Raw genomic sequence first — 21,234 nt, forward strand, 5'->3', positions numbered from 1 at the left:
TCTCCTTTGTGTCTTGGCCTTTGGGTAGAGCTGCTGTAGTCATTATTATCTCTCTTTGGTTTCTTTTTTATTTCTTTTTGTAGGTCACTCAATGAAACCTATAGTTCTCGTCAGTTACATAGATCTTGGCTTCTTTTCTTAACCTTAGCATTCAAAGAGAGAAGAATACTTTCTGTACCTGAAAAAAATCTCAATATCTCCGAGTGTTAGGCAGTGAGCAGTGGCCAGGGACAAATGATAATGAAAATAATTATCTCTTCTTCTATGCCAGGTACTATTTAAACACTCCACATATATTGCTCATTTAATTCTCAATAACCCTCTGAAGTAGTTTCTTTTATTGTCCCCATTCTACAGATGAGAAAATTGAGGCACAGAGAGGTTAAGTAACTTTTCTAAAGTCACACAGTTAATTAAAGAGTAAAGCTAGAATTATGATGAAAGCCACACCATGTTGCTAGGAGGGAGGTACTGTTATTCCCATGTTTTATTGAGGCCACTGAGGTTCAGGGAATTGTAGAAATTTACCCAGGCTTGTCTTATCTTTAACCCAGGCTCCTGTCCAATATACTCTACTGCTGTCTTCATTTTAGAATGTTCCCATTTCTACCCTTAGGAGGTCCTGGATTCTGTTTAGTTGTACAAATATTTACTGAAAACCCATTGGTTCTGAGTCTTGTGCCATGTGCTGCGTATACAGAGATAATTTTTTGTTATTTTACGTCCTCATATGGATGGGTCATATCCTCTTGGCTAATTTCATCAACTTTCCTTTTGGGGGGGCCTAGTGGTACCTTTGGTATCCAGCACTGTGCTTGTCACATGAAAGGTGCTCCTAATACTGAATATCTATTGGTTGGTAAAATGTGACACAAGGAAATCACTGAATAAACAGTTATGTTCTACAGATGTGTGTGGTCCGTTCAGTTAATGTTCCACGATGGGTAATGTCCTACATTAGCCTCATTGGTGAACCTAAACACAACTTTCAATAGGATGTCACTTTTGGTTTTATGACTGTCACTTTCCTAATTGAGGTAGTAGACTAAGTAGTGCAGTAGCTCCGGTGTTGAGCTTTTATTGGGTTGGCTTTTGAAAAGCTAACGCTGTATTGGAAAAATCATGCAACTAGAAGTCAGGACATGTGGATTATAGTTTTATCTCTCAGAATGATTATAACTGTGTGAGTATTGTCGTGTCTTCTGATCTCTCAATTTTCCCACATGCACGACGAGGAAGGTAGACTCAGTGTTGGTTTTGGTCACTTATAAAGTCCTGTAAATCACGGAGAAAATTCATACCATGATGAGTCCTTTGGGCTAATATAGGGTATTAGTTTAGTTTTGACTGTAGATAAATATCTTAATTTTGTTGAGTCTTAGTTTTTTTTCACCATTCAAATGGGTTGATCATTCCTGGCCTGCCTAATTTGTAGGACTTTTGTGAGTATTTAGTGAGATTCTGGGTATATAAGTGCTTTGGATAATATAACACTGTATGAACACAAGATATTGTTCGTATGGAAAGTTAACGGAAAGGTGTCAGGTTTCTCGCCACTCCTCCCCCCTACCAAAAAAAAAAAAAAAAAAACCCTGGAGTTTGGTCCTGGTTGGGCTGTTTCCTGTAGTTTATGGAACTCTTTGGAACGCTAAAGGGTCAATAGGGGCTTTGTCCTGCCTTAGGTCAGTTTCCCACGGTTGGGGTAAGGCTGCACACTCTTTCCTCCAACAACGTTATCAAACACACCCGACACTCAAAATGTGGTAATTTGTTAGACAAAAGTGAGGGTTTGAGTTACACTAACCTCCGCTTTGTTCAAAGCACCCCCTCGGAATCTGAGATCTTCTCCATAGGCCAGCAGAAGTGCACGTGTCCCCCAGGTTTACAGATGCCTTAAAAACAGCCTGATAAATCATCCCCCAAGTTTGTGTACCATGTCCAACTTCGTGTCTCGGTGGGGATATTTTTAACTCCTGCTTCTAACTCCTCTCAGTTCCTTTAAGGAAGTGTGATCCGAAAGGGTCAGACATTTGGCATCTACTTGGGGGAAAACTTTGAAAGAGTTCCTGATGCTCCCCCTGGGGTAGGGCTGCCTTTCTCCAAAAGAACTGGCCCTTCAGAGTGTCTTTTCCACATAAGGGCTTGTGCGAGGCCCCAGGCACCAGTTGATGCCGTCTCTTCCCCACGACAGATGGTCAAGCCTTCAGTTTCAGCTAGTGATCTGCTGTTGAGAGGGCGGGCAGGAGATTCTGCCAGCGTGCCAAGTGACAGGGCTGCTTAGGGTAATGGGGATCTGGTGTGTGCCCGGCATAGCTTTTGTGCTAACGATGGGCTGGTGACAGGTGCCTTGCCCCGGCTCATCGCTGAGACAGAAGATCCCCTGCTCCCTTGATTCTGTTTCTCTCTGGCAGAGCTAGTGTCCTGTTTGCCGGTCTTTCAAAATCCATTTTGGCACCAGATGGACCCCCTCACGGTGGCTAGCAGTTGTCTGACTTGAAGATGTCAGAGGGTGTGCTGACAGCTCCTTCTAACACAACCTGAGTCTGGCTGTCGAGTCTGGGCTCAAATGGCTTAAACACACACAGGCAGCAAATATTATCAACCCTGGGGAACTGGGAATGGGAGCCGGGTGCCCACTGGATGGAGAAAGGCAGCGACGTCTCCCTCCACAATATTCATGTTGACGGAGTGGAAATAGTCGTACTAATAATTAGTCTTATGATTACACTTATTTGTGCAATTGCCATTATAGTACAGTTGCTGTCAATGGTACAATTAGTATTAATATCAATACTGCACTACTTCTATTATTATTAAAACTACTATAGCATAATGGTTAAAAGCACAGGCTCTGTGCACATTTGAGTCAATTCACATTTAATAACCTTTGGGCAACTTAACTTCTCCGAACCTCAGTTTCCTCATCAATAAAATGGGATTAATACTAGAGTTTATTTAGGAGGCTTGAGTTGGGAAAATGAATTTGAAGTTCTTAGTGTTCTGAGCACAAAGTAAGCACCTAATACATGAAAGACATGATTATTTTTACTGCCACCATCACCATGCTTACTGTGTTCCAGACACTGTGCATCATTGCAGTTAATTTTCACACTTGCCTTATATGGTAGGGACTGGTATGATACCCAACTTATAGATAAGGAAAGTGTGATGCAGAGAAGTTCAGCTGTTTATCAAAGTCACACAGCAGTACCTGTCAGAGTTTGGATGGGAATCCCATTCTGGGTATTTCTAAGGGTTGTGGCTTTTCTGTCATACCAAGCTGACTCTTACTGTCAACTTAGTGATACTCAGCCCTGTCCTGGGGTTTGGGTGGCTTTTAAATATTCCCTTCCAACCAGCTGTGTTTGGAAGAAGCAGCCAGTTTTCACATCTCAGGTGTCTTTGGATGTAGGCTTGAACCCCAGCAAGATGGCAGACTCACTGTCCCGACCTCCTCCACTGTCCCGACCTCCACCTCTGTTTAATGTCAGACATTAAACAGAGTCTGACAGCGGTGTGTGATCACTAGGACTACCCAACATTTGCCTCTGAGAGTTCAGAGGAAAGGGACAGTGCAGAGGCACTTAGGATTGTGACCACTCTCTCAAACTCCTTTCCTTTCCCCCAGACTACGACTGAAGTCAGGAGTCAGCATGGCCAGTTGGGCTAGGGAATGACACTGTTGCTCTCTGAGCTGGATTTCATTTGACACAGTTGGGTTTCAGCAGTGTTCCATGAGTCATTTGTCTTGTTCAAAATGTTGATAAACTTTGGCCTCTGTGAAGAGAACCTGGAAGTAGGGATGAAGGATCGTTCAGAAGCCAGCTTTTACTGATGGGCAGTTGAATGTTGCATGATGTTGAAAGAGCCATTTCAGGAAGATGTTTACATTTTAAAATGTTATTTTTGGGTTAGCAAAGTCATTGTCTCTCTTCAAAGAGTTATTCCCACGCCATACTTCCCTCTGGGCAGATTCTAAGAGACCAGGGAGGAGAGAGATTCTGCTGGGCTCTCTCTCAGTTTGGTTTTCAGAAATTGGCTGAATTTGGTGCATCTTTGTGCTATGCTGTCATTACAGAGGTGTTATTTGGTCGATAGGCTTTGTACTCAGAGCTAAGTCCGGACTGAGGCATCCTGGAGTGATAGTTCTTCACAAATTATGTGTATTGAAGTAGGGATTTTACTCCAGTGTAGACTTGAAGTGGAGAAAAGAGGAAGACAAGAAAATTCCTATGGGAATTGAACTAATCAACATTTTAATGCAGTGTAATATTTTGGGAAACTATTTGGGCCTGAAATTCACAGCACTAAAAGTAAAAAGGAATGAAGAACTTTCGGCAGCTTTTAAAATGCTTCTTTCCCCAAACATAGGCAGGTGGAGAAGTTTAATTGTAGGTGGCCAACAAGAATGCCCTAACTGGACACTTTTGATCCTTGCTGCCTTTCCGTGATGAACTTTAACAACTGCCAGCTAAGAAATATAGAAATAACTCATCTAATTTATCACCCAGACCAGGACACTTTTGAAAGTTAAAGTGGGTACTGTTCATACTTACACTAATACAGCTGGTGTAAACTAGAATTATTCCTGGCAAATTGGGACCTTTGGTCACCCTAGCCAGTAAAACCCATGGATCTTACTCTAGAATCAATTCAGAGATCAAGGTGGCAGTGAGGCAGGACGTTCCTTCTTCCATCACAAATAGCTTTTGTCTATAGCATGCATGTAAGGAAAACGTATGGGATATGTTCAAGAAGCCAAAGGGCTTCAGTCAGTATGTGAATCTTACCTACTTCTCATAAGTACTCCTAATTAGAATATTTTATTTGGAGATGCTAAGATAAAAAGTGTTTACCATCTCCTTACATTCATCTAGCATGTATCTTGCCAGTTCATCATCTGTGAATTTACGGGGCTTAAATTACATGTTGTTGTTGGGGACTCTGAGTAATTCTCAGGCAGTTATCTCCAGTTGGACCCTGCCTTAAATTATCGGGAAGACTTACCCTCTTTATGAGTGAAAATACTTCCTTGGGGGCTTAATTCTTTTGTGACATCTGTTGGCAGCACGGAGAGCATTCTCTTCATAAAGAAGGTCCAGCTTGGATGCAAAACAAAGGCTAAAGCTTTAAACAAAATACTGGCTCTAACATCATTCTGAATATTTCAGGAAACGTGCAGAGAATAGAATGCATGACCCAGAAGTGACTTACTACTTTTTTCCCTTCTGTGTCAGGACTGAAATGCTAACCGTGATAATCTGTTTCTTCACAGGTTCTTCTTGAAATTTTTCCTCAAGTGTAACCAAAATTGCCTAAAGAATGCGGGAAACCCACGTGACATGCGGAGATTCCAGGTGGGTCTGTCTTGTCGTTCTTATACCTCAATAATGCCATGAGTATTGGGAGAGGGTAAAAAAGTCTTAGGTGGAGAAGAAACAGAGTATCATGGTTTTCCCAGAGGTGAAGAGCAGGTGAGACTTTGGGTACCCTAGAAGTTGTTGTTTATATTAGAGAAGAATTAGGACTGAGCCACCTGCGTTCACTGGTTGAAGCAATGGTACCCTTTGAGCCTAGTGTGGCTTCCCAAATGGACTCATAAGCTTAAACCACTGCAGGTTAAGTGAAGTACATACAAAGTGATGCATCCTTTGCCGAAAGTTCTACAGGTAGAAAACTGGTAAATAGGACCTTTGTGCTGTTTTGGAATGATGTCACCTTCCTCCCTCCTTTCTCTCTGTTTTCCTTTTCCAGTCTTGGAAATTGTTGTCAGTAATTATCTATTAAAAGTGGACCCCTGAAGAAGCAGGACATACCTAGGGCGGTATGGGTGACACTCGGTCTCTTTCAGAAATGTCCTTGTACAACAACACGTAAATGTTTTCAAGCATCAGTCATATCTGCCACCATTTAAAGCATGAGTGGTATGTTAGCCTCATATAATTATACATTTACTAAAGGAAAAAAGATGTGAAAATACATGTGTTAACTTCCAAGACACAGACATGGTGGTTGGGTTTTAGGAAGTGCTGAGAATCCTCCGGGGGTCTTGTTAAAATGCTAATTGAGGTGTGAGATGTGCCTGAAATTCTGCCTTTCTAACAAGCTCCCAAGTGATGGCAAAGCCATGGACCACACTTTGAGTAGCGAGGTTCTAGACCCTTGTGTTGCTCTCCGTCTAATTTTATGACTAACTCATTTGCATGGTCAATGTTAGTTTCTCCGCCAGAGTAATGATTCATCTATGGATGCCCATGGGGTCTGTCAGTGAAAAATAGCATGGTGTTTAAGGTATGTTCTTAGGTATAGTTAGTCCGCTTTAAGTGTAGATTGAAATATATGATGTCTGAGAGGATCTTGACAAATTTTAGCTGCATATTCTCTGATGGGAGAAAGGGAAGGGATGATTCTGGGTACTGATTTTTGGATGTCAAGATCTCTTAGTCTCCAAGATGATTATTTTTATTTTTATTATTTTTAACATCTTTATTGGAGTATAATTGCTTTACAATGGTGTGTTAGCTTCTGCTTTATAACAAAGTGAATCAGTTATACGTATATGTATATCCTCATATCTCTTCCCTCTTGCATCTCCCTCCCTCCCACAAGATGATTATTTTTAATAGGTGAGACTCAGTAGTCTCATGAAAGAACAAATTCAGTAGAAAGAAGACATTCTCTCCTGAGATTCTGAAGCAGTTCTGGAAATCATTTGGCCTTGCCACCTTTTGTCCTGACAGATAAATGGGGAGAATCCCTAGATTCCTAGTGTCCTGGAAAATGTTTCTCCTGGGGAGCTTCTGACCAAAGCGGGTAGACTTGGGTGCTTTCATTCCCACCCAGGACATTTTGTGTTGAGTTGGAGTCAGCTTTGCTGGTGAAACATGTGATGCTATTAAGTATGTGTTGCTGAGTGTCTTGGAACATGAGGTTGGGTTTCAGTATAAACTGTGTTGTCACTTACCTTGGCCTTGAAATGGGCCATAGATCTCCTTTGACCAAACTTGGATTAAGAACAAGGCATATCCAAGCACGAACCAATTGATGTGTAATAAACGTGTCTAGTAGACATGTGTGATGCCTTATGAATACTGGGATCAAATTTGCTCTGCTTCTCAGGACAGAAAAGTTAGAGATGTACTTTGGTGACACCAGGAATCTAAAAGAGTGTGTGTGTAAGATTTCTGGGGCCTTGTTTTTCCTCACAGGACCTGCCAGTGAAATGTCTGAAAGCTTCGAATTATAGGAATGTAGCTCTTGGATGAGACGAGAACCAACTCAGTCTATTATTTTTGAGAGTATCTAGAAAGCTTTATTTTTACAGACAAAACAGTTATTCTTGTTTAGCATAAGGGCTCTTGAGTCAAGGAGGCGTGAGTTAGATTTCTGCAAAACCTCAATTTCCTCAACTGTAAAATGGAGTAAAAATGATGATTCTGCTGATTTCACAAAAGACAGTATTTTGTAAGCATAACTAATTTGCACATGATCAAATATAAATGTAAGCTTTTGGAGAGAATATTTGCTGTAAACTAAAGCTGGGTCATTAGTTCAGTATCGGGTTTCTCAGCCTGGGCACAAATGACATTTTAGACTGAATAATCCTTTGTTTGGAGGTGGGGGTGGATTCGTCCTGTTTATCATAGGATGTTTAGTAGATGTCACTGGCCTCTACCCACTAGATACCAGTAGAGAGCATCCCCCCACCACAGTCATGACAGACCACAATGTCTCCAGACATCGACAAATGTCCCCTTGTGGGGGTGGGAGTGCAGAATTGCCCCTACTTGGGAATCATTGGTTTAGTCCTATAACTGATGACCTCCGGCTCTCCCTGGAAATATCCAGCAACTTAAACTCAATGAGCCCTAAACTCCATTGTCAGCCTCGTTTTCTGTGTGTGTGAGCCTCCACCCCAAGCTGGCTTCTCTTCCTGTGTTCCCTGCCTGGGTTCATTCCTAACTGCCTTAAGCGCTGGGGAGATGACTGTTTACATTTGTGTCTGCATTCAGGGTGTTCCGTAGACATATGTATAACTATATGTGTCCATGTGTGTACCTTGATGTATGACTATGGACATTGTCCGTAATGATGATGATGAAACTAACATTTATTGGGTACTCACTATGTGAGAGGTACTGTGCTCAGTATTTTACATGAGTTACCATATTTATCTTCACAATATATAGGGTTTAGGAATGTGCAAATAGGGATTATTCCCATTTTACAGATGAGGAAACTGAAGTCTAGAGAAGTTAAGCAATTTGCCCAAAGTCACCCATCTACGAAGTAGTGAGGCAGTGATTCAACCCAGTCAGTCCGACTCAGATGTTCTCTAGTGTCATGGGACAGTAAATAACTTGTCCAGAGCCTGTAGGCAGATACTTAGTGAGGCAGTAAAGAGGTTTCTCAACACCTGAGAGCCCCAGTGGCTACCCATGAATATGTGTTAGAATCCCGGGAAAGCTGAGGAGCATTTTCAAAAGGGGTATTTGCCCTGAATAGAACCTAAGGATACCGTCTGCATGAAGGACACCGGGATGCCAGCAAAGCTCACCAAGCAGTGCGTGGAGTTGTGTGGAAGGGGAAGAACTTGAGCACTGTTTCTGATCAGAGCCACAGTGTTGGTCAGTGTTTATTCGTATGAACTTTAGAGAAAGAAGCTGTCGCTCAGAAAACTGCCTGCGCTTCACCTAATCGATGGAGGTTTTAGCCAGTTCTCCAGGGCAAGAAAGACCCCCTCACCAAGTGAAGCCTGAGTCCAGTGGCCCCTGGCAGCTCAGAGAGCTCTGTTCAGAAATCACACTGAAGTTCCCAACTGTTAGGACTAAATCAAGCGCGGGAGGATTAGTCTTCCCTGCAGCTTCCCTGGCTGACAGAGGTGTGTCCTAGAAACACTGGTGGAACTTTTCCTATGAATAGGCATTTTTCTCATAGTACGCTAATTAGGAATCTGGTTTCAAATATATATATATATATATATATATATATTTTTTTTTTTTTTTTTTTTTTTTGGCGGTACGCCGGCCTCTCACTGTTGTGGCCTCTCCCGTTGTAGGCCCAGCGGCCATGGCTCACAGGCCCAGCCGCTCCGCGGCACGTGGGATCTTCCCGGACCGGGGCACGAACCCGCGTCCCCTGCATCGGCAGGCGGACTCTCAACCACTGCGCCACCAGGGAAGCCCTGGTTTCAAATATTTTAATGTCACTGTTGCCTCTGGGCAGGGGGTGGGGGGAGTGAGAGAGTGTCGTTTGGGCACGAGAAAACTCCCTTCTACTCTTTACATCTCAATGTGACTTTTCCCCATCATACTGAAAACCGGAGGCCTGGAGACATCTGAGTGAGAAGGCACTCTTCTGCCAATTCAGTGGGCTCCCCCCACCTGTCGCGGGAGGCGCTTTTTCTCTCACCCCGTTTTGTATGCTTACCAGGCCAGCCTGATCTTCATGCAGCCGTGCCAGAGCGTGTCTCCTCTGAACAGCAATCAGGGGCCTGTGTAGGTGACTGAGGAGGACATGAGAAAGGTTGTTGATCTCTTGACATGTAAAGACATTCTGTCAAGCAAACTCAGACTCACAGCGACTGAGCTTCTGGTGTGTAAACAGAGACTGCTTAATTACACAGGTCATGTCAATTAGTGTGACCTTAGCGTTTTCAATAAATTAATCACTTTCTGTAGAGCTCGGCTGTGTTCATATTTTAAGGCAGTATGGAATAAACCTTGTAGAGAATCTGGTACAATCTTTTTTCTTTTTTTTTTTTTTTTATAATGGATGTTTTCTTTTGAAATCCCCAGGCTGTGGTTAGGGTAACAAACTTGCTTAAATACAACAGTGGATACAGGCTTCATTCAGTTCTGGCGGGTGTGGGGACATGGGGAGGAAGAGAGTAGGAGGGAAAGCTGTGAATGAAGACAGCTCATGACAGGGAGAATTTCACTGTGACTAAATGAGCCCATTTCTTCATCTTGACACTAAAAACACGCTAATGTCAAAGGACTGTGTTAAAGCCATGTCACAGGTCTCGTTTTTAACTGACAGGAGCTAGACAATTCTAGGTTAAGATTTAAATCCTTATCAATAGCTTTCCTTGTCGGGGCTGGCGGAGTGGGGTGTTGAGGGGAGGAACAAGAATTGGGTACAAGCTGTCATCACAGTAGATACCATAATACCTGGAGACTGGGAAGTAAATTTCCAGGTTCATCTTATCTCTTTAACAAAGTTTTCCATAGGATGTAAATCTCTATCTGTGTATAAATGTTAGCTCTGTAACTACATGTGAACATAAATGTAATATATCTTTGTTCCTGCATGCATGCCTGCACTCAGTAGTATTTACTGACATGGGAGGTGGTGAGTGTACCGTGATGAACAAAAAAGACTGAGTGTTTGCCCTAATGAAACTTATATTCTAGTCAGGGTCTATTAGTTACGTTAATACTAGCTGCTGTAAGAAATAGACCAAAGAATATATAATGGCTTGTGTACAAGAGAAGGTTATTTCTTGCTAGTGTAATGGTACAAGGCAGGTGTTCCTGGTTGGTGAGCAGATCTTATACATGAAGTAGTTTGGGGACCTGTGTCTCCACCATTCCCTAGAACCTCGTTGTCTCCATCCATCCAGTTGAAGGGTAAAGAGTGCGTGCAAGGGGGCACGTGGACTTCTTAAACCCTGGTCTTCGAAGTGATCCTTGTCAAATCTGCCCACATTCCAGTGGCTAGAAGTCTGTCACACAGCCATGTGTAACCGCAGAGGGACCTGAGAGTGTCTAGTTGTACCACCCAAGAAGAAGAGAAAATGGATATATAAGGAACGATTACCATCAGCTACTATGCTGTGTACAAATAATTACACATCATTAAAATTTTTAATTATTGCTATAAAGGAAGTGAAACAGGATATTATGAGAGAGAATACCAGTGTGGGATCAGGGATGGGAACCTACTTTAAAGCAGGTGACCAGGGAAAACTTCTGAGGAGGGGACTTTCAAGCTCCAAGATCATGGATAAGAATAACTCATCCTAGGGCTTCCCTGGTGGCGCAGTGGTTGAGAGTCTGCCTGCCGATGCAGGGGACGCGGGTTCGTGCCCCGGTCCGGGAAGATCCCACATGCCGTGGAGCGGCTGGGCCCGTGAGCCATGGCCGCTGAGCCTGCGCTTCCGGAGCCTGTGCTCCGCAACGGGAGAGGCCACAACAGTGAGAGACCCGCGTACCGCAAAAAAAAAAAAAAAAAAAAAAAAAAAAAAAAAAAAGAATAACTCATCCTGAGAAGAGCCAAAAGGATTTTTTGAGCAGAGAGAACAGCAAGGCCCCAATTCATGTTTATCTCACATTTATCTGAGGAGATGAACAATCTTCTTTCACTTACTAATCATTTGGAGTGAGGGGTAGGAAATAGGAGAAACGACCAGGTTATTCTTCCCAAATTCCCACCAAAAGTGTCTGGTCTTTCAAAAATGATGACATGGTAAATGACATTAAAAGGCAACTCTCTGGCCCCCGTTTCTGGGTGAATTCTATAAATTTTGGAGAATCCTCGTTACTTATTCAGAAGCCCACAGTGTATGATTAGAGGATTCTTAAAATATATGCCCAAACCCTGCAGTTTCGTTCTGCTTTTAAAGGCGCTTAAATAAAGAAGGAAATATTCTTATCCCTTTTATTTCTCTCCCGCTGTCCCCACCCCCCGTCTTATATTATTTTGACAAACAGCACATCTTGCAATTAAATTCTTTACCAACAGAACGCTAGGGGCCCAAGCTGCCATCACTTTCTTCCTACAGAATAATTTCAAGATGCACCATGCTGATTAATTGTACTGAAAGCAGCTCTAATGATAGTTTCAGAATATAGGATTAATTCACCTAACACGGTAAATACAAATGGTGGATTTTCAACCTGATAGATTAAACCATTACGGCTTACTGGGCAAATATGTATTTTGGCATGAGCCTTATGCTGGGCCTTGGCAGAAAATATGTATCACTGAAAAGGAATCCTTATGAATGGGATTTGATGAGTGGTAGCTCTTCACTAGGAGGAAATAAATTCCTACATTAATTACAGTTGCTATTGAAAAAAATGTAAAATACATTAAACGATAGATGTCAAAGTGTTTGGTTTGATCAGTGTTGCCAATGGATATTGGTTCTGAGGCTGCCTACACTTACTGAGACTTACCAACAGAAGGTATTCTTATATTCTTCCACTTTTTAGGCTGTAACTTATAGAGCTCTTAGTATGTGTGAGACCCTGTACTAAGTGTTTTACATATATAATTTTATTTATTTTTCTACCCTTTTCCCCTTGTTTACTTTCCTCCAAATGGGCACATTGGCTGCCTTTCTCTTCCATCATTTCTCTTCCCCAAATATACTAAACTCATTCCTGCCTCAGGATTTTTGCGCTTGCTTTTCCATCCCCCTGGAAATTCTTCTGCCATATCATTGAATGGCTGGATACTTCTTATTACTCAGATTTCAGCTAACATGTCACCTCCTTAGAGAGGCCTTCCTAATCATCCACTCAAAAGTAGCTCCCACCTAGGCGTCACCCCCCTCTCCTCATTTTATTTTCTTCTTGGAACTTGTCACATTCCACAGTTTTCCTTCATTGCTTATTTATTTATTGTCTGAAAACCCTTTTTTATTCCCAGTGGGAACTAAGCTCTTGATGGGCGAATACTTTGTCTTGTTCATTGCTGCTTCTCCAGTACATAGACTAATGCCCGGCACTTATTCCTATGATTAAATGACTTATCTAAGGTTACAGACTGGTAAATGATGGAGTCGGGGTTCAAACTCAGCACTGTCTGACCCTGGAAACTGAGCTGATGACTAATGTGCTACTTTCTTTCTCCCAGTTTCCATACCTGTGTGCCACGGTCCCATCGGCAGAGAGCACGCATGGAAGTTCTGTTATGTTTGGGCTTACTGCTACTTAAAATGGCCAGTGGGAACACATAAATGGAGAGCACCAGTTAAATGCCAATGACACCATCAAGAGTCATCAAAAGTATCCTGATCCAGAGAGAGAGAAACTAGGTTCAGATCAATGATGAGCTTTTTATGTCTACAGTGTGTCACAGTTCAGGAGACAGAAGCTGAGTCTAGTTTCCAATAGTCCAAATTAGTCTAGCACAAGAATCTGAGGATTTAGAAGTGTCTGTTCTTGTCTTACTGTTAAAAGAAGAGCGATTTTTGCCTTGAGCCTTAAAGGACGGATTTAATGCAGCTACTCGCTCCCTCACTCCTGCAGTTCCACTCTGTTACATCCTGTAGGTTTATGCGTCCTCCATAATTTTTAATGAGTTATTTGGGCTCTTTCAACCAGATAGAAACTAGCAGTCAGGCTGGTTTCAGAGAATATCTCGTTTCATATCAGTCAAGGATATTTTAAAGGACAGAGTTAATGAAGACCCAACTGCAGCAGACCATTGTTATGTAAATAATACCTAAAGTGTGGTCAGCCAGATAGACACAGCGAAGTGTACTGGAAGAGACTAGAAGCAGGGGAGAGAGGGCCTAAGCCAGGAGCTTGTCTTGAGAGGCCAGAAGCTGTTGGCGAGAGAAGTGGACCTGGAGTCTGAAGTTTCCCTTCGGGTTTGCCTCTGCTCTTAATTTATCCTGTGGCCTTGAGGGTGTTTTTAATCTCTTGGACCTCAGTTTTCCAAGCTGTAAAAGGAGGCATTGGACAAATTTGCAGTATCATAACTACTAAGGACTCTTTTTGTGATTTTCTTCTACAGATGTCTTGTGGTGACATATTTTTCAACGTAATTGCATTTATTGAGTAAGAATCACACTCTCTATTTTAAAATTAGTCAAAGTGATGTGAAACTGCCAATTTAGAGCTTCTCATGTGCATGAGATAACCGTGTTTCCACATAGAACTGTTATGATCCCATATCAATAAAGGAAGGTAACTGGATATTTTGGTATGCATCCTTACTATGGATGAATTTAGGATGCCCTCTCTGAAATGTTGTCCCCAGTACAACATTTGAAAACTTGTAGTTGGAAGCCACTAGATTGGCTGACCTCTTGGGTCCCTTGTGGCTTGTTGGAGGAGACTATAAAGAGTAGTTCAGTAGACAGGTTGGATGTAGAATGTGGGCTGTGTGAAGTAGAGGGTAGAATTTTGATCAGTAGACTTTATTTTGTAGAGCAGTTTTAGGTTTACAGAAAAATGAGGGGAAAGTACAGAGAGATCACAAATACTCCCTTAATACCCCCTCCCCAGTTTCCCTTATTATTAACACCTTGCATTAGTGTGATACATGTGTTACAATTGATGTGTCAATATTGATATACAATATTGTTAATTATTAATTAACATCCATAGTTTACACTAGGACTCACTATGATGTACATTCTTTGGGTTTATACAAACTCATGATGTTATGTATCTACCATTACAGTATCATATAGAATGGTTTCATTCCCTGTCCACCCCCCAAATCCTCTGTGCTCTACCTATTCATCTCTCCCTCCCTCTTCCCAAACTCCAGGCAACCACTGATCTTTTTACTATCTCCATAGTTTTCCCTTTTCCAAAATGTCATATCGTTGGAATCATACAGTATATAGTCTTTACAGGTTGGCTATTTTCATTTAGCAATTTGCATTTAAGGTTCCTTCATGTCTTTTTGTTCCTTGATAGCTCATTCCTTTTTTTTAAATTTTATTATTTTTTATACATTTTTATTGGAGTATAATTGATTTACAATGTTGTGTTAGTTTCTGCTGTACAACAAAGTGAATCAGCTATATGTATACACATATCCCCATATCCCCTTCCTCTTGAGCCTCCCTCCCACCCTCCCTATCCCACCCCTCTATGTCTCACAAAATACCAAGCTAATCTCCCTGTGCTGTGCGGCTGCTTCCCACTAGCTATCTATTTTACATTTGGTAGTGTGTTTATGTCAGTACTACACTCTTACTTTGTCCCAGCCTCCCGTTCCTGCCCCGTGTCCTCAAATCCATTCTCTACATCTGCATCTTTATTCCTGCCCTGCCACTGGGTCCATAAGTACCATTTTTCTAGATTCCACATGTATGCATTAATATACGGTATTTGTTTTCCTCTTTCTGACTTACTTCACTCTGTATGACAGGCTCTAGGTCCATCCACCTCACTACAAATAACTCAATTTTGTTCCTTTTTACGACTGAGTAATATTCCATTATATATATGTGCCATATCTTCTTTATCCATTCATCTGTCGAGGGATATTTAGGTTGCTTCCACGTCCTGGCTACTGTAAATAGTGCTGCGATGAACACTGTGGTACATGTATCTTTTTGAGTTATGGTATATGCCCAGTAGTGGATTTGCTGGGTCACATGGTAGTTCTATTTTCAGTTTTTTAAGGAATCTGAATACTGTTCTCCATAGTGGCTGTATCAATTTACATTCCCACCAACAGTGCAGGAGGGTTCCCTTTTCTCCACACTGTCTCCAGCATTTATTGTTTCTAGATTTTTTGATGATGGCCCTTCTGCCTGGTGTGAGGTGATACTTCATTGTAGTTTTGATTTGCATTTCTCTAATGATTAGTAACGTTGAGCATCTTTTCATGTGTTTGCCGGCAATCTGTATGTCTTCTTTGGAGAAGTGTCTATTCAGGTCTTCTGCCCATTTTTGGACTGGGTTGTTTGTTTTTTTGATATTGAGCTGCATGAGCTGCTTGTATATTTTGGAGGTTAATCCTTTGTCAGTTGCTTCATTTGCAAATATTTTCTCCCATTCCATAAGTTGACTTTTTGTCTTGTTTATGGTTTCCTTGCTGTGCAAAAGCTTTTAAGTTCCATTAGGTCCCATTTGTTTATTTTTGTTTTTATTTCCATTTCTCTAGGAGGTGGGTCAAAAAGGATCTTGCTGTGATTTATGTCATAGAGTGTTCTGCCTATGTTTTCCTCTAAGAGTTTGATAGTGTCCGGCCTTACATTTAGGTCTTCAATCCATTTTGAGTTTATTTTTGTGTATGGTGTTAGGAAGTGTTCTAATTTCATTCTTTACATGTAGCTGTCCAGTTTTCCCAGCACCACTTATTGAAGAGGCTGTCTTTTCTCCATTGTATATTCTTGCCTCCTTTGTCAAAGATAAGGTGACCATATGTGTGTGGGTTTATCTCTGAGCTTTCTATTCTGTTGCATTGATCTATATTTCTGTTTATGTGCCAGTACCATACTGTCTTGGCTACTGTAGCTTTGTAGTATAGTCTGAAGTCAGGGAGCCTGATTCCTCCAGCTCCATTTTTCTTTCTCAGAGTTGCTTTGGCTATTCGGGGTCTTTTGTGTTTCCATAGAAATTGTAGAATTTTTTGCTCTAGTTCTGTGCAAAATGCCATTGGTAATTTGATAGGGATTGCATTGAGTCTGTAGATTGCTTTGGGTAGTATAAGCTCATTTCTTTTTTTTTGCTGCATCATCCTCCATTCTACAGATTACCAGTTTGTTTATCCGTTTACCTATTGAAGGACATTCTGGTTGCCGATGCCTTTTATTTAGTCAAATTTTTGTTATGGATATAATCATAGATTCACATGCAGTTGTTCAAAATTATACAGAGGGATCCTGTGTATCCTTTACTCAGTCTACCCTTATAGTAATATTTTACAAAACTATTGGGCAATATTACACTGTACCGTACAGTATTCATACAGGATATAAACATTGATACAGTCCATCCATGTTATTCATATGTCACTAGTTTTATTTGTACTCATCTGTGTATGTATGCTTTTAGTGCTATAAAATTTTATCATGTGTAGGTCTGTGTATCTATCACCACAGTCAAGATATTGGATATTTCTGTCCACACAAGGATCCCTCCTGTTGTCCTTCTATAGTAGCCCCATCCACCTTCCCTCTGTCCCTAATCCCTGGCAACCACTACTTTGTTCATTTCTAAACTTTTGCTATTTCAAGGATAAATAAATAGAATCATGCAGTGTACTAGTTTGCTATGATTGCTGTGACAAAATACCACAGACCAGGTGGCTTAAAAACAGGAATGTATTTTCTCAAAGTTCTAGAGGCTGGAAGTCCCAGCTCAAGGTGTCAGCAGGTTTGGTTTCCTCTGAGGCCTTTCCTTGGCTTGCAGATGGCCACCTTCTCACTGTGTCCTCACATGGTCTTTCCTCTTTGCATGAACACCTTGTGTGCCCAAATTTCCTCTTCTTATAAGGACACCAATCAGATTAGATTAAGTCTCACCCGAACAGCCTCATTTTAACTTAATTACCCCTTCAAAGGACCCATCTCCAAATACAGTCACATTCTGAGGTTCTGGGATTAGGACTTCAACATATGAATTTTGTGGGAGACAAAATTCAGCCCATAATATGCAGTATGTAGCCTTTTGTTATTGGCTTTTTCACTTGACATAATTCTCAGGAGATTCATCCAGATGTATCAATAGCTTGTTCCTTTTTATTGTCGAGTATTATTCCATGGAATGTTGCTTAATGCCTTTTTATTTCATGTACTTCTGGTCAGTGCATTTCATGCCTCATTATTAAGGGCTCTGAATTAATGCAAACATAGAATAAGCTAAACCCCGAGGTAAGGAAGCCATGTAATAGACCAACTTTAGCACTAATTTCCTTACACTGAATTATCATATATTAGCATTGAAAACCAAGATTTATAATTTTTAAATCATTATTCAAAATTAAGTTGCTAAAGTGGTTATATTTTAGAGAGAGGTACTGCCTACCAAAATATTCTAAATTTAAACAGTGAAAATATTTTTATGATTTAATTTTCCCCCAGCGCTGTATTTGTTCTAGAAATATTTAAAGACACAGATTTCAACTCTTTTTGTTGCTTCTGTCCTAACCCCTTCTTCCACATGAGCTGCTACTTTTGTTAATGTGATCTGCCACTCATGACTGAATTTAGCTGCTTGTGTCTTTCTGAAAATCTGCTCATGAGACAGAGATCATGCTTCATGAATCTGAGATAACATAGTTGGGACATACAAAGTCTCCGGCTTGATAGGAAGGGAAGAGGGACAACCTAAGGAATGATAGCAAAGAAATAATTACCAATAAGAAAACTCTCAGAGAACCCCTCATTCAAATGAAGTATTGGGGAAACTAGACTGCATTGATAAGATGCAGAAAATTTATGGACTGTTTTCAAAGCTGTAAGGTTTTATTTCATTTCAAGCCTAGAATGTAAAAGGCCAATAGGAAGATGTTTATAGAGAGCAAAATTACATAAACCATTGAAATTTGCAATTCACAAGAGGCCTAAATTATATAATTATATATCATGAGCACGAAGGTCTTTAAATTTGTAAGATTTCAGTGTTAAACTGATAGAGCAGTGAATGTAGAAGAAATAATTTCTGCAGCCTTGTATTTAAAATAACAGTTTATAGGCTCTTGAACTTTTTGACGAGATCACCAACAAAGCAACAACTATGCTACCACTGCTAACATTTGCTCTATAAGAACTGGAAACCATGCTAACCACTTTAAATAATATAAGCCTCACAGTAACCTTATGAGTTAGGTACTATTATCATTTCCATTTGAGAGTCAGGGACACTGGGGCTTAGAGAGGTTAAGTTAAGCTGGCCAAAGACAACATCAGCTAGGAAAGATTGAGAGTCAAAAGTCATAAATTTTGTGTTGAATTTTTTCTAATTCTAAATAGATGGGGGTAGATAGTAAAAGTAATAACCTTCAGGGAATTTAGATCCAGGATATAACAGAGAAAATTTCTGAACCACTGATATGAGCCAAGAAGTCAGAAACTTCATTGTAAAATCCCCGAAGTCTGTGGGTACCTGTGGACTTCCCTTCGCCCTTTTTATCCCCTCACCTGGAGGGTTGGTTGCAAACAGAAGATACCAGGGAACACACTGGGTATTCATCAGCACATCTCTGGATTGCTATACTAAAAATCCATGCCCCTCCCCCAAATAGAAATTTACTTCCAAAAAATACAGGGATAAAAATATATATGTATACGACCCTAAACATGTCCACCTGGCTTAATACTTATTTCAGGAGGAATAAATTGGGCATCCTCATGAATAAGTTGGAACAATTTATTTCAAAACCATTCTATAGGGCTTCCCTGGTGACGCAGTGGTTGAGAGTCCGCCTGCCAATGCAGGGGACATGGGTTTGTGTCCCAGTCCGGGAGGATCCCACATGCCGCGGAGCGGCTGGGCCTGTGATCCGTGGCCGCTGAGCCTGCGCATCCAGAGCCTGTGCTCCGCAACGGGAGAGGCCACAACAGTGAGAGGCATGCGTACCGCAAAAAAAAAAAAAAAAAAAAAACCAGTCTATAGCAGCACTGTCCAGTAGAATATTCTGCAATGTTCTATAACTGCCCTATTATAGTGGCGTCCAGCCACATGCAGCTACTGACCACTTGAAATGTGGCTATGGAAACTTGGGAACAATGGAATTTTAAATTTTACTTAATTTAAAATTAAACAGCCACATGTGTGATTACTGTATTAGTGCAGTTCTAGAGAGTAAAGTTTTAATTATAACAGATATCATAAAATTCTAAATATACCTGTTCCTCATCTTACCCTGGGTCAGGGGAGTGAGGAAGGAGGTTGAAAGGGAAGGGGTGGTTGAGTCCAAGTGTAAAATCATTTTCCATGTTTATCTGTCTCAAATTCAAGCTGGGTTTTGTTGACACAATTTGGGAAGGTGGAAGATTTGGCAGGTCCATCTGTCCCTTTGCCTGCATGAATGTGTCAGCACCTCATTAATCTTGTGTTTAAACTGTAAAGGCCCTTTTCCCTCCTACTATAGGCTTATTTTTAAAGGACTTTCCAGTGCTCCCTTTGCATCTCACCATTAGATTTTTTTTTTATTTACAAGTTGCTCTGTGGATTAATTGCAGCATTTATTTTATTTAACTATATCCTGATCATTTCCAAATTGGAATGAGAGAAATTTTTTCAGGGTAGGGAAGTTAAAATGTGTTGTGTTATGAGTTTTTGAGAGACATAATAGGTGTTTATTTTCTAGAAATTAAAGGCATGAGGGTTCTCTGTGTCATCTTTCTGCAATTGTAACTGGTCTTTCAATGAAATGATCTTACTGCACATGTGGTCTTGGTGATCCTTCTCTTACCAAGAAAATAAAAACATACAGGGTGTAGTTTTCTTTTTTTTTTCTTAACCGTCTTGATATTTTTGTTCAATGTAGGAATTAGATGACAGGGTCTTTAAATGATACTGAATATTTTAAGCCTGTAGCACTCAGTCTTACAGGTGCACAGTGGATTGTCATTGCCTTTTTTTTTCTTAAGACAGACATCTAGAATAACCACTTTCTGTATTTCCTGACACTGCGAACAGATACCGTTTGTCATTCCTTTTATAGTTTCTTCAGCTAACGACTCCAGTGACCACTCATTTGTGGTCTTGCAGTAAATCAAAATTTCTCTGAAAGACCCAGCTCTGTTACATAATTGTAAATGCCCCACGAAGTCATCTTCTTAACTAAAAAGAAAAGTGAGTTTCCGTTGCTTTAAATAATATGGACTCTGCCACCACTCATAGTACTTTTTGAAAATAAAAGAATAGAGAACTTTCTTCTCCTCTCCCTCCTCCTCCTCCTCTTCCTTCTTCTTTTAAGTTAACCTACAATTGATGAGACATACACAGAAACTTCAGGCTGTCACATCTGGTTGATCAATCATGAAGAAAGAGAAAAACCACTTTGCAAACTGCTGCTTCAAACTTACTGCATCCTTCCATGAATGACTTGCCCTGGCTGGAATTTTGGGTTTCACAATGACTAAAGAGAATACCCTGAGTCCCTGAATGGACTCCCTTAATTGTTTACTTTGCATTTTAACAAAATAGAGATAAAAAATAAAATCAGGGGAGGCTCCAGTCCTGGTTGGGGGGTGGGTCAAGGTGAAGACCCTGAGGGAGGGTGGAGGGGATCCCACAGAAGCCCTCCCCAGCAGTCATCCCTGGGAGACCCCACGGCAGGATGACCACAGTGTTGCTTCATGGGTCTGAGAAATACTAGAGCCTTGATAAAAGGAGCAGGGCCTTGGGTCCACAGAGGGGAGGGCCCGAAGGAAAACAACAAAAAATTTGGTTGCCATCTTGAAGGCAAGGGGGAAGGAAATCCGCCATATTTTGCCAGGATGACTTTAGGTCAAAGAGGGGACAGTGGAACTTTTAAGTATGGCAACCATTGGTGGATTGGGGGCAGGGTGCTTTGCCAGGCAGG

The 21,234-nt window shown here is 41.1% G+C and overlaps 1 protein-coding gene across 11 annotated transcripts in view; it reads left to right on the top strand.

Annotated features, from left to right (window-relative positions):
- The window catches only part of EBF1 (EBF transcription factor 1), a gene marked incomplete at its 3' end in the record, with an annotated part of 392,977 nt that overhangs the window by 246,862 nt on the left and 124,881 nt on the right, over positions 1-21,234 (top strand). For all 11 annotated transcript variants that reach the window (XM_082836741.1, XM_082836739.1, XM_082836746.1 and 8 more), the window contains one exon: positions 5,276-5,357. In XM_082836741.1, the coding sequence (XP_082692867.1) occupies positions 5,276-5,357 (82 nt within the window). The remainder of the gene's footprint in view (positions 1-5,275; positions 5,358-21,234) is intronic.

Source organism: Leucopleurus acutus, assembly GCF_964270905.1.
Source record: "Leucopleurus acutus genome assembly, chromosome: 3".
Lineage (NCBI taxonomy): Eukaryota > Metazoa > Chordata > Mammalia > Artiodactyla > Delphinidae > Leucopleurus > Leucopleurus acutus.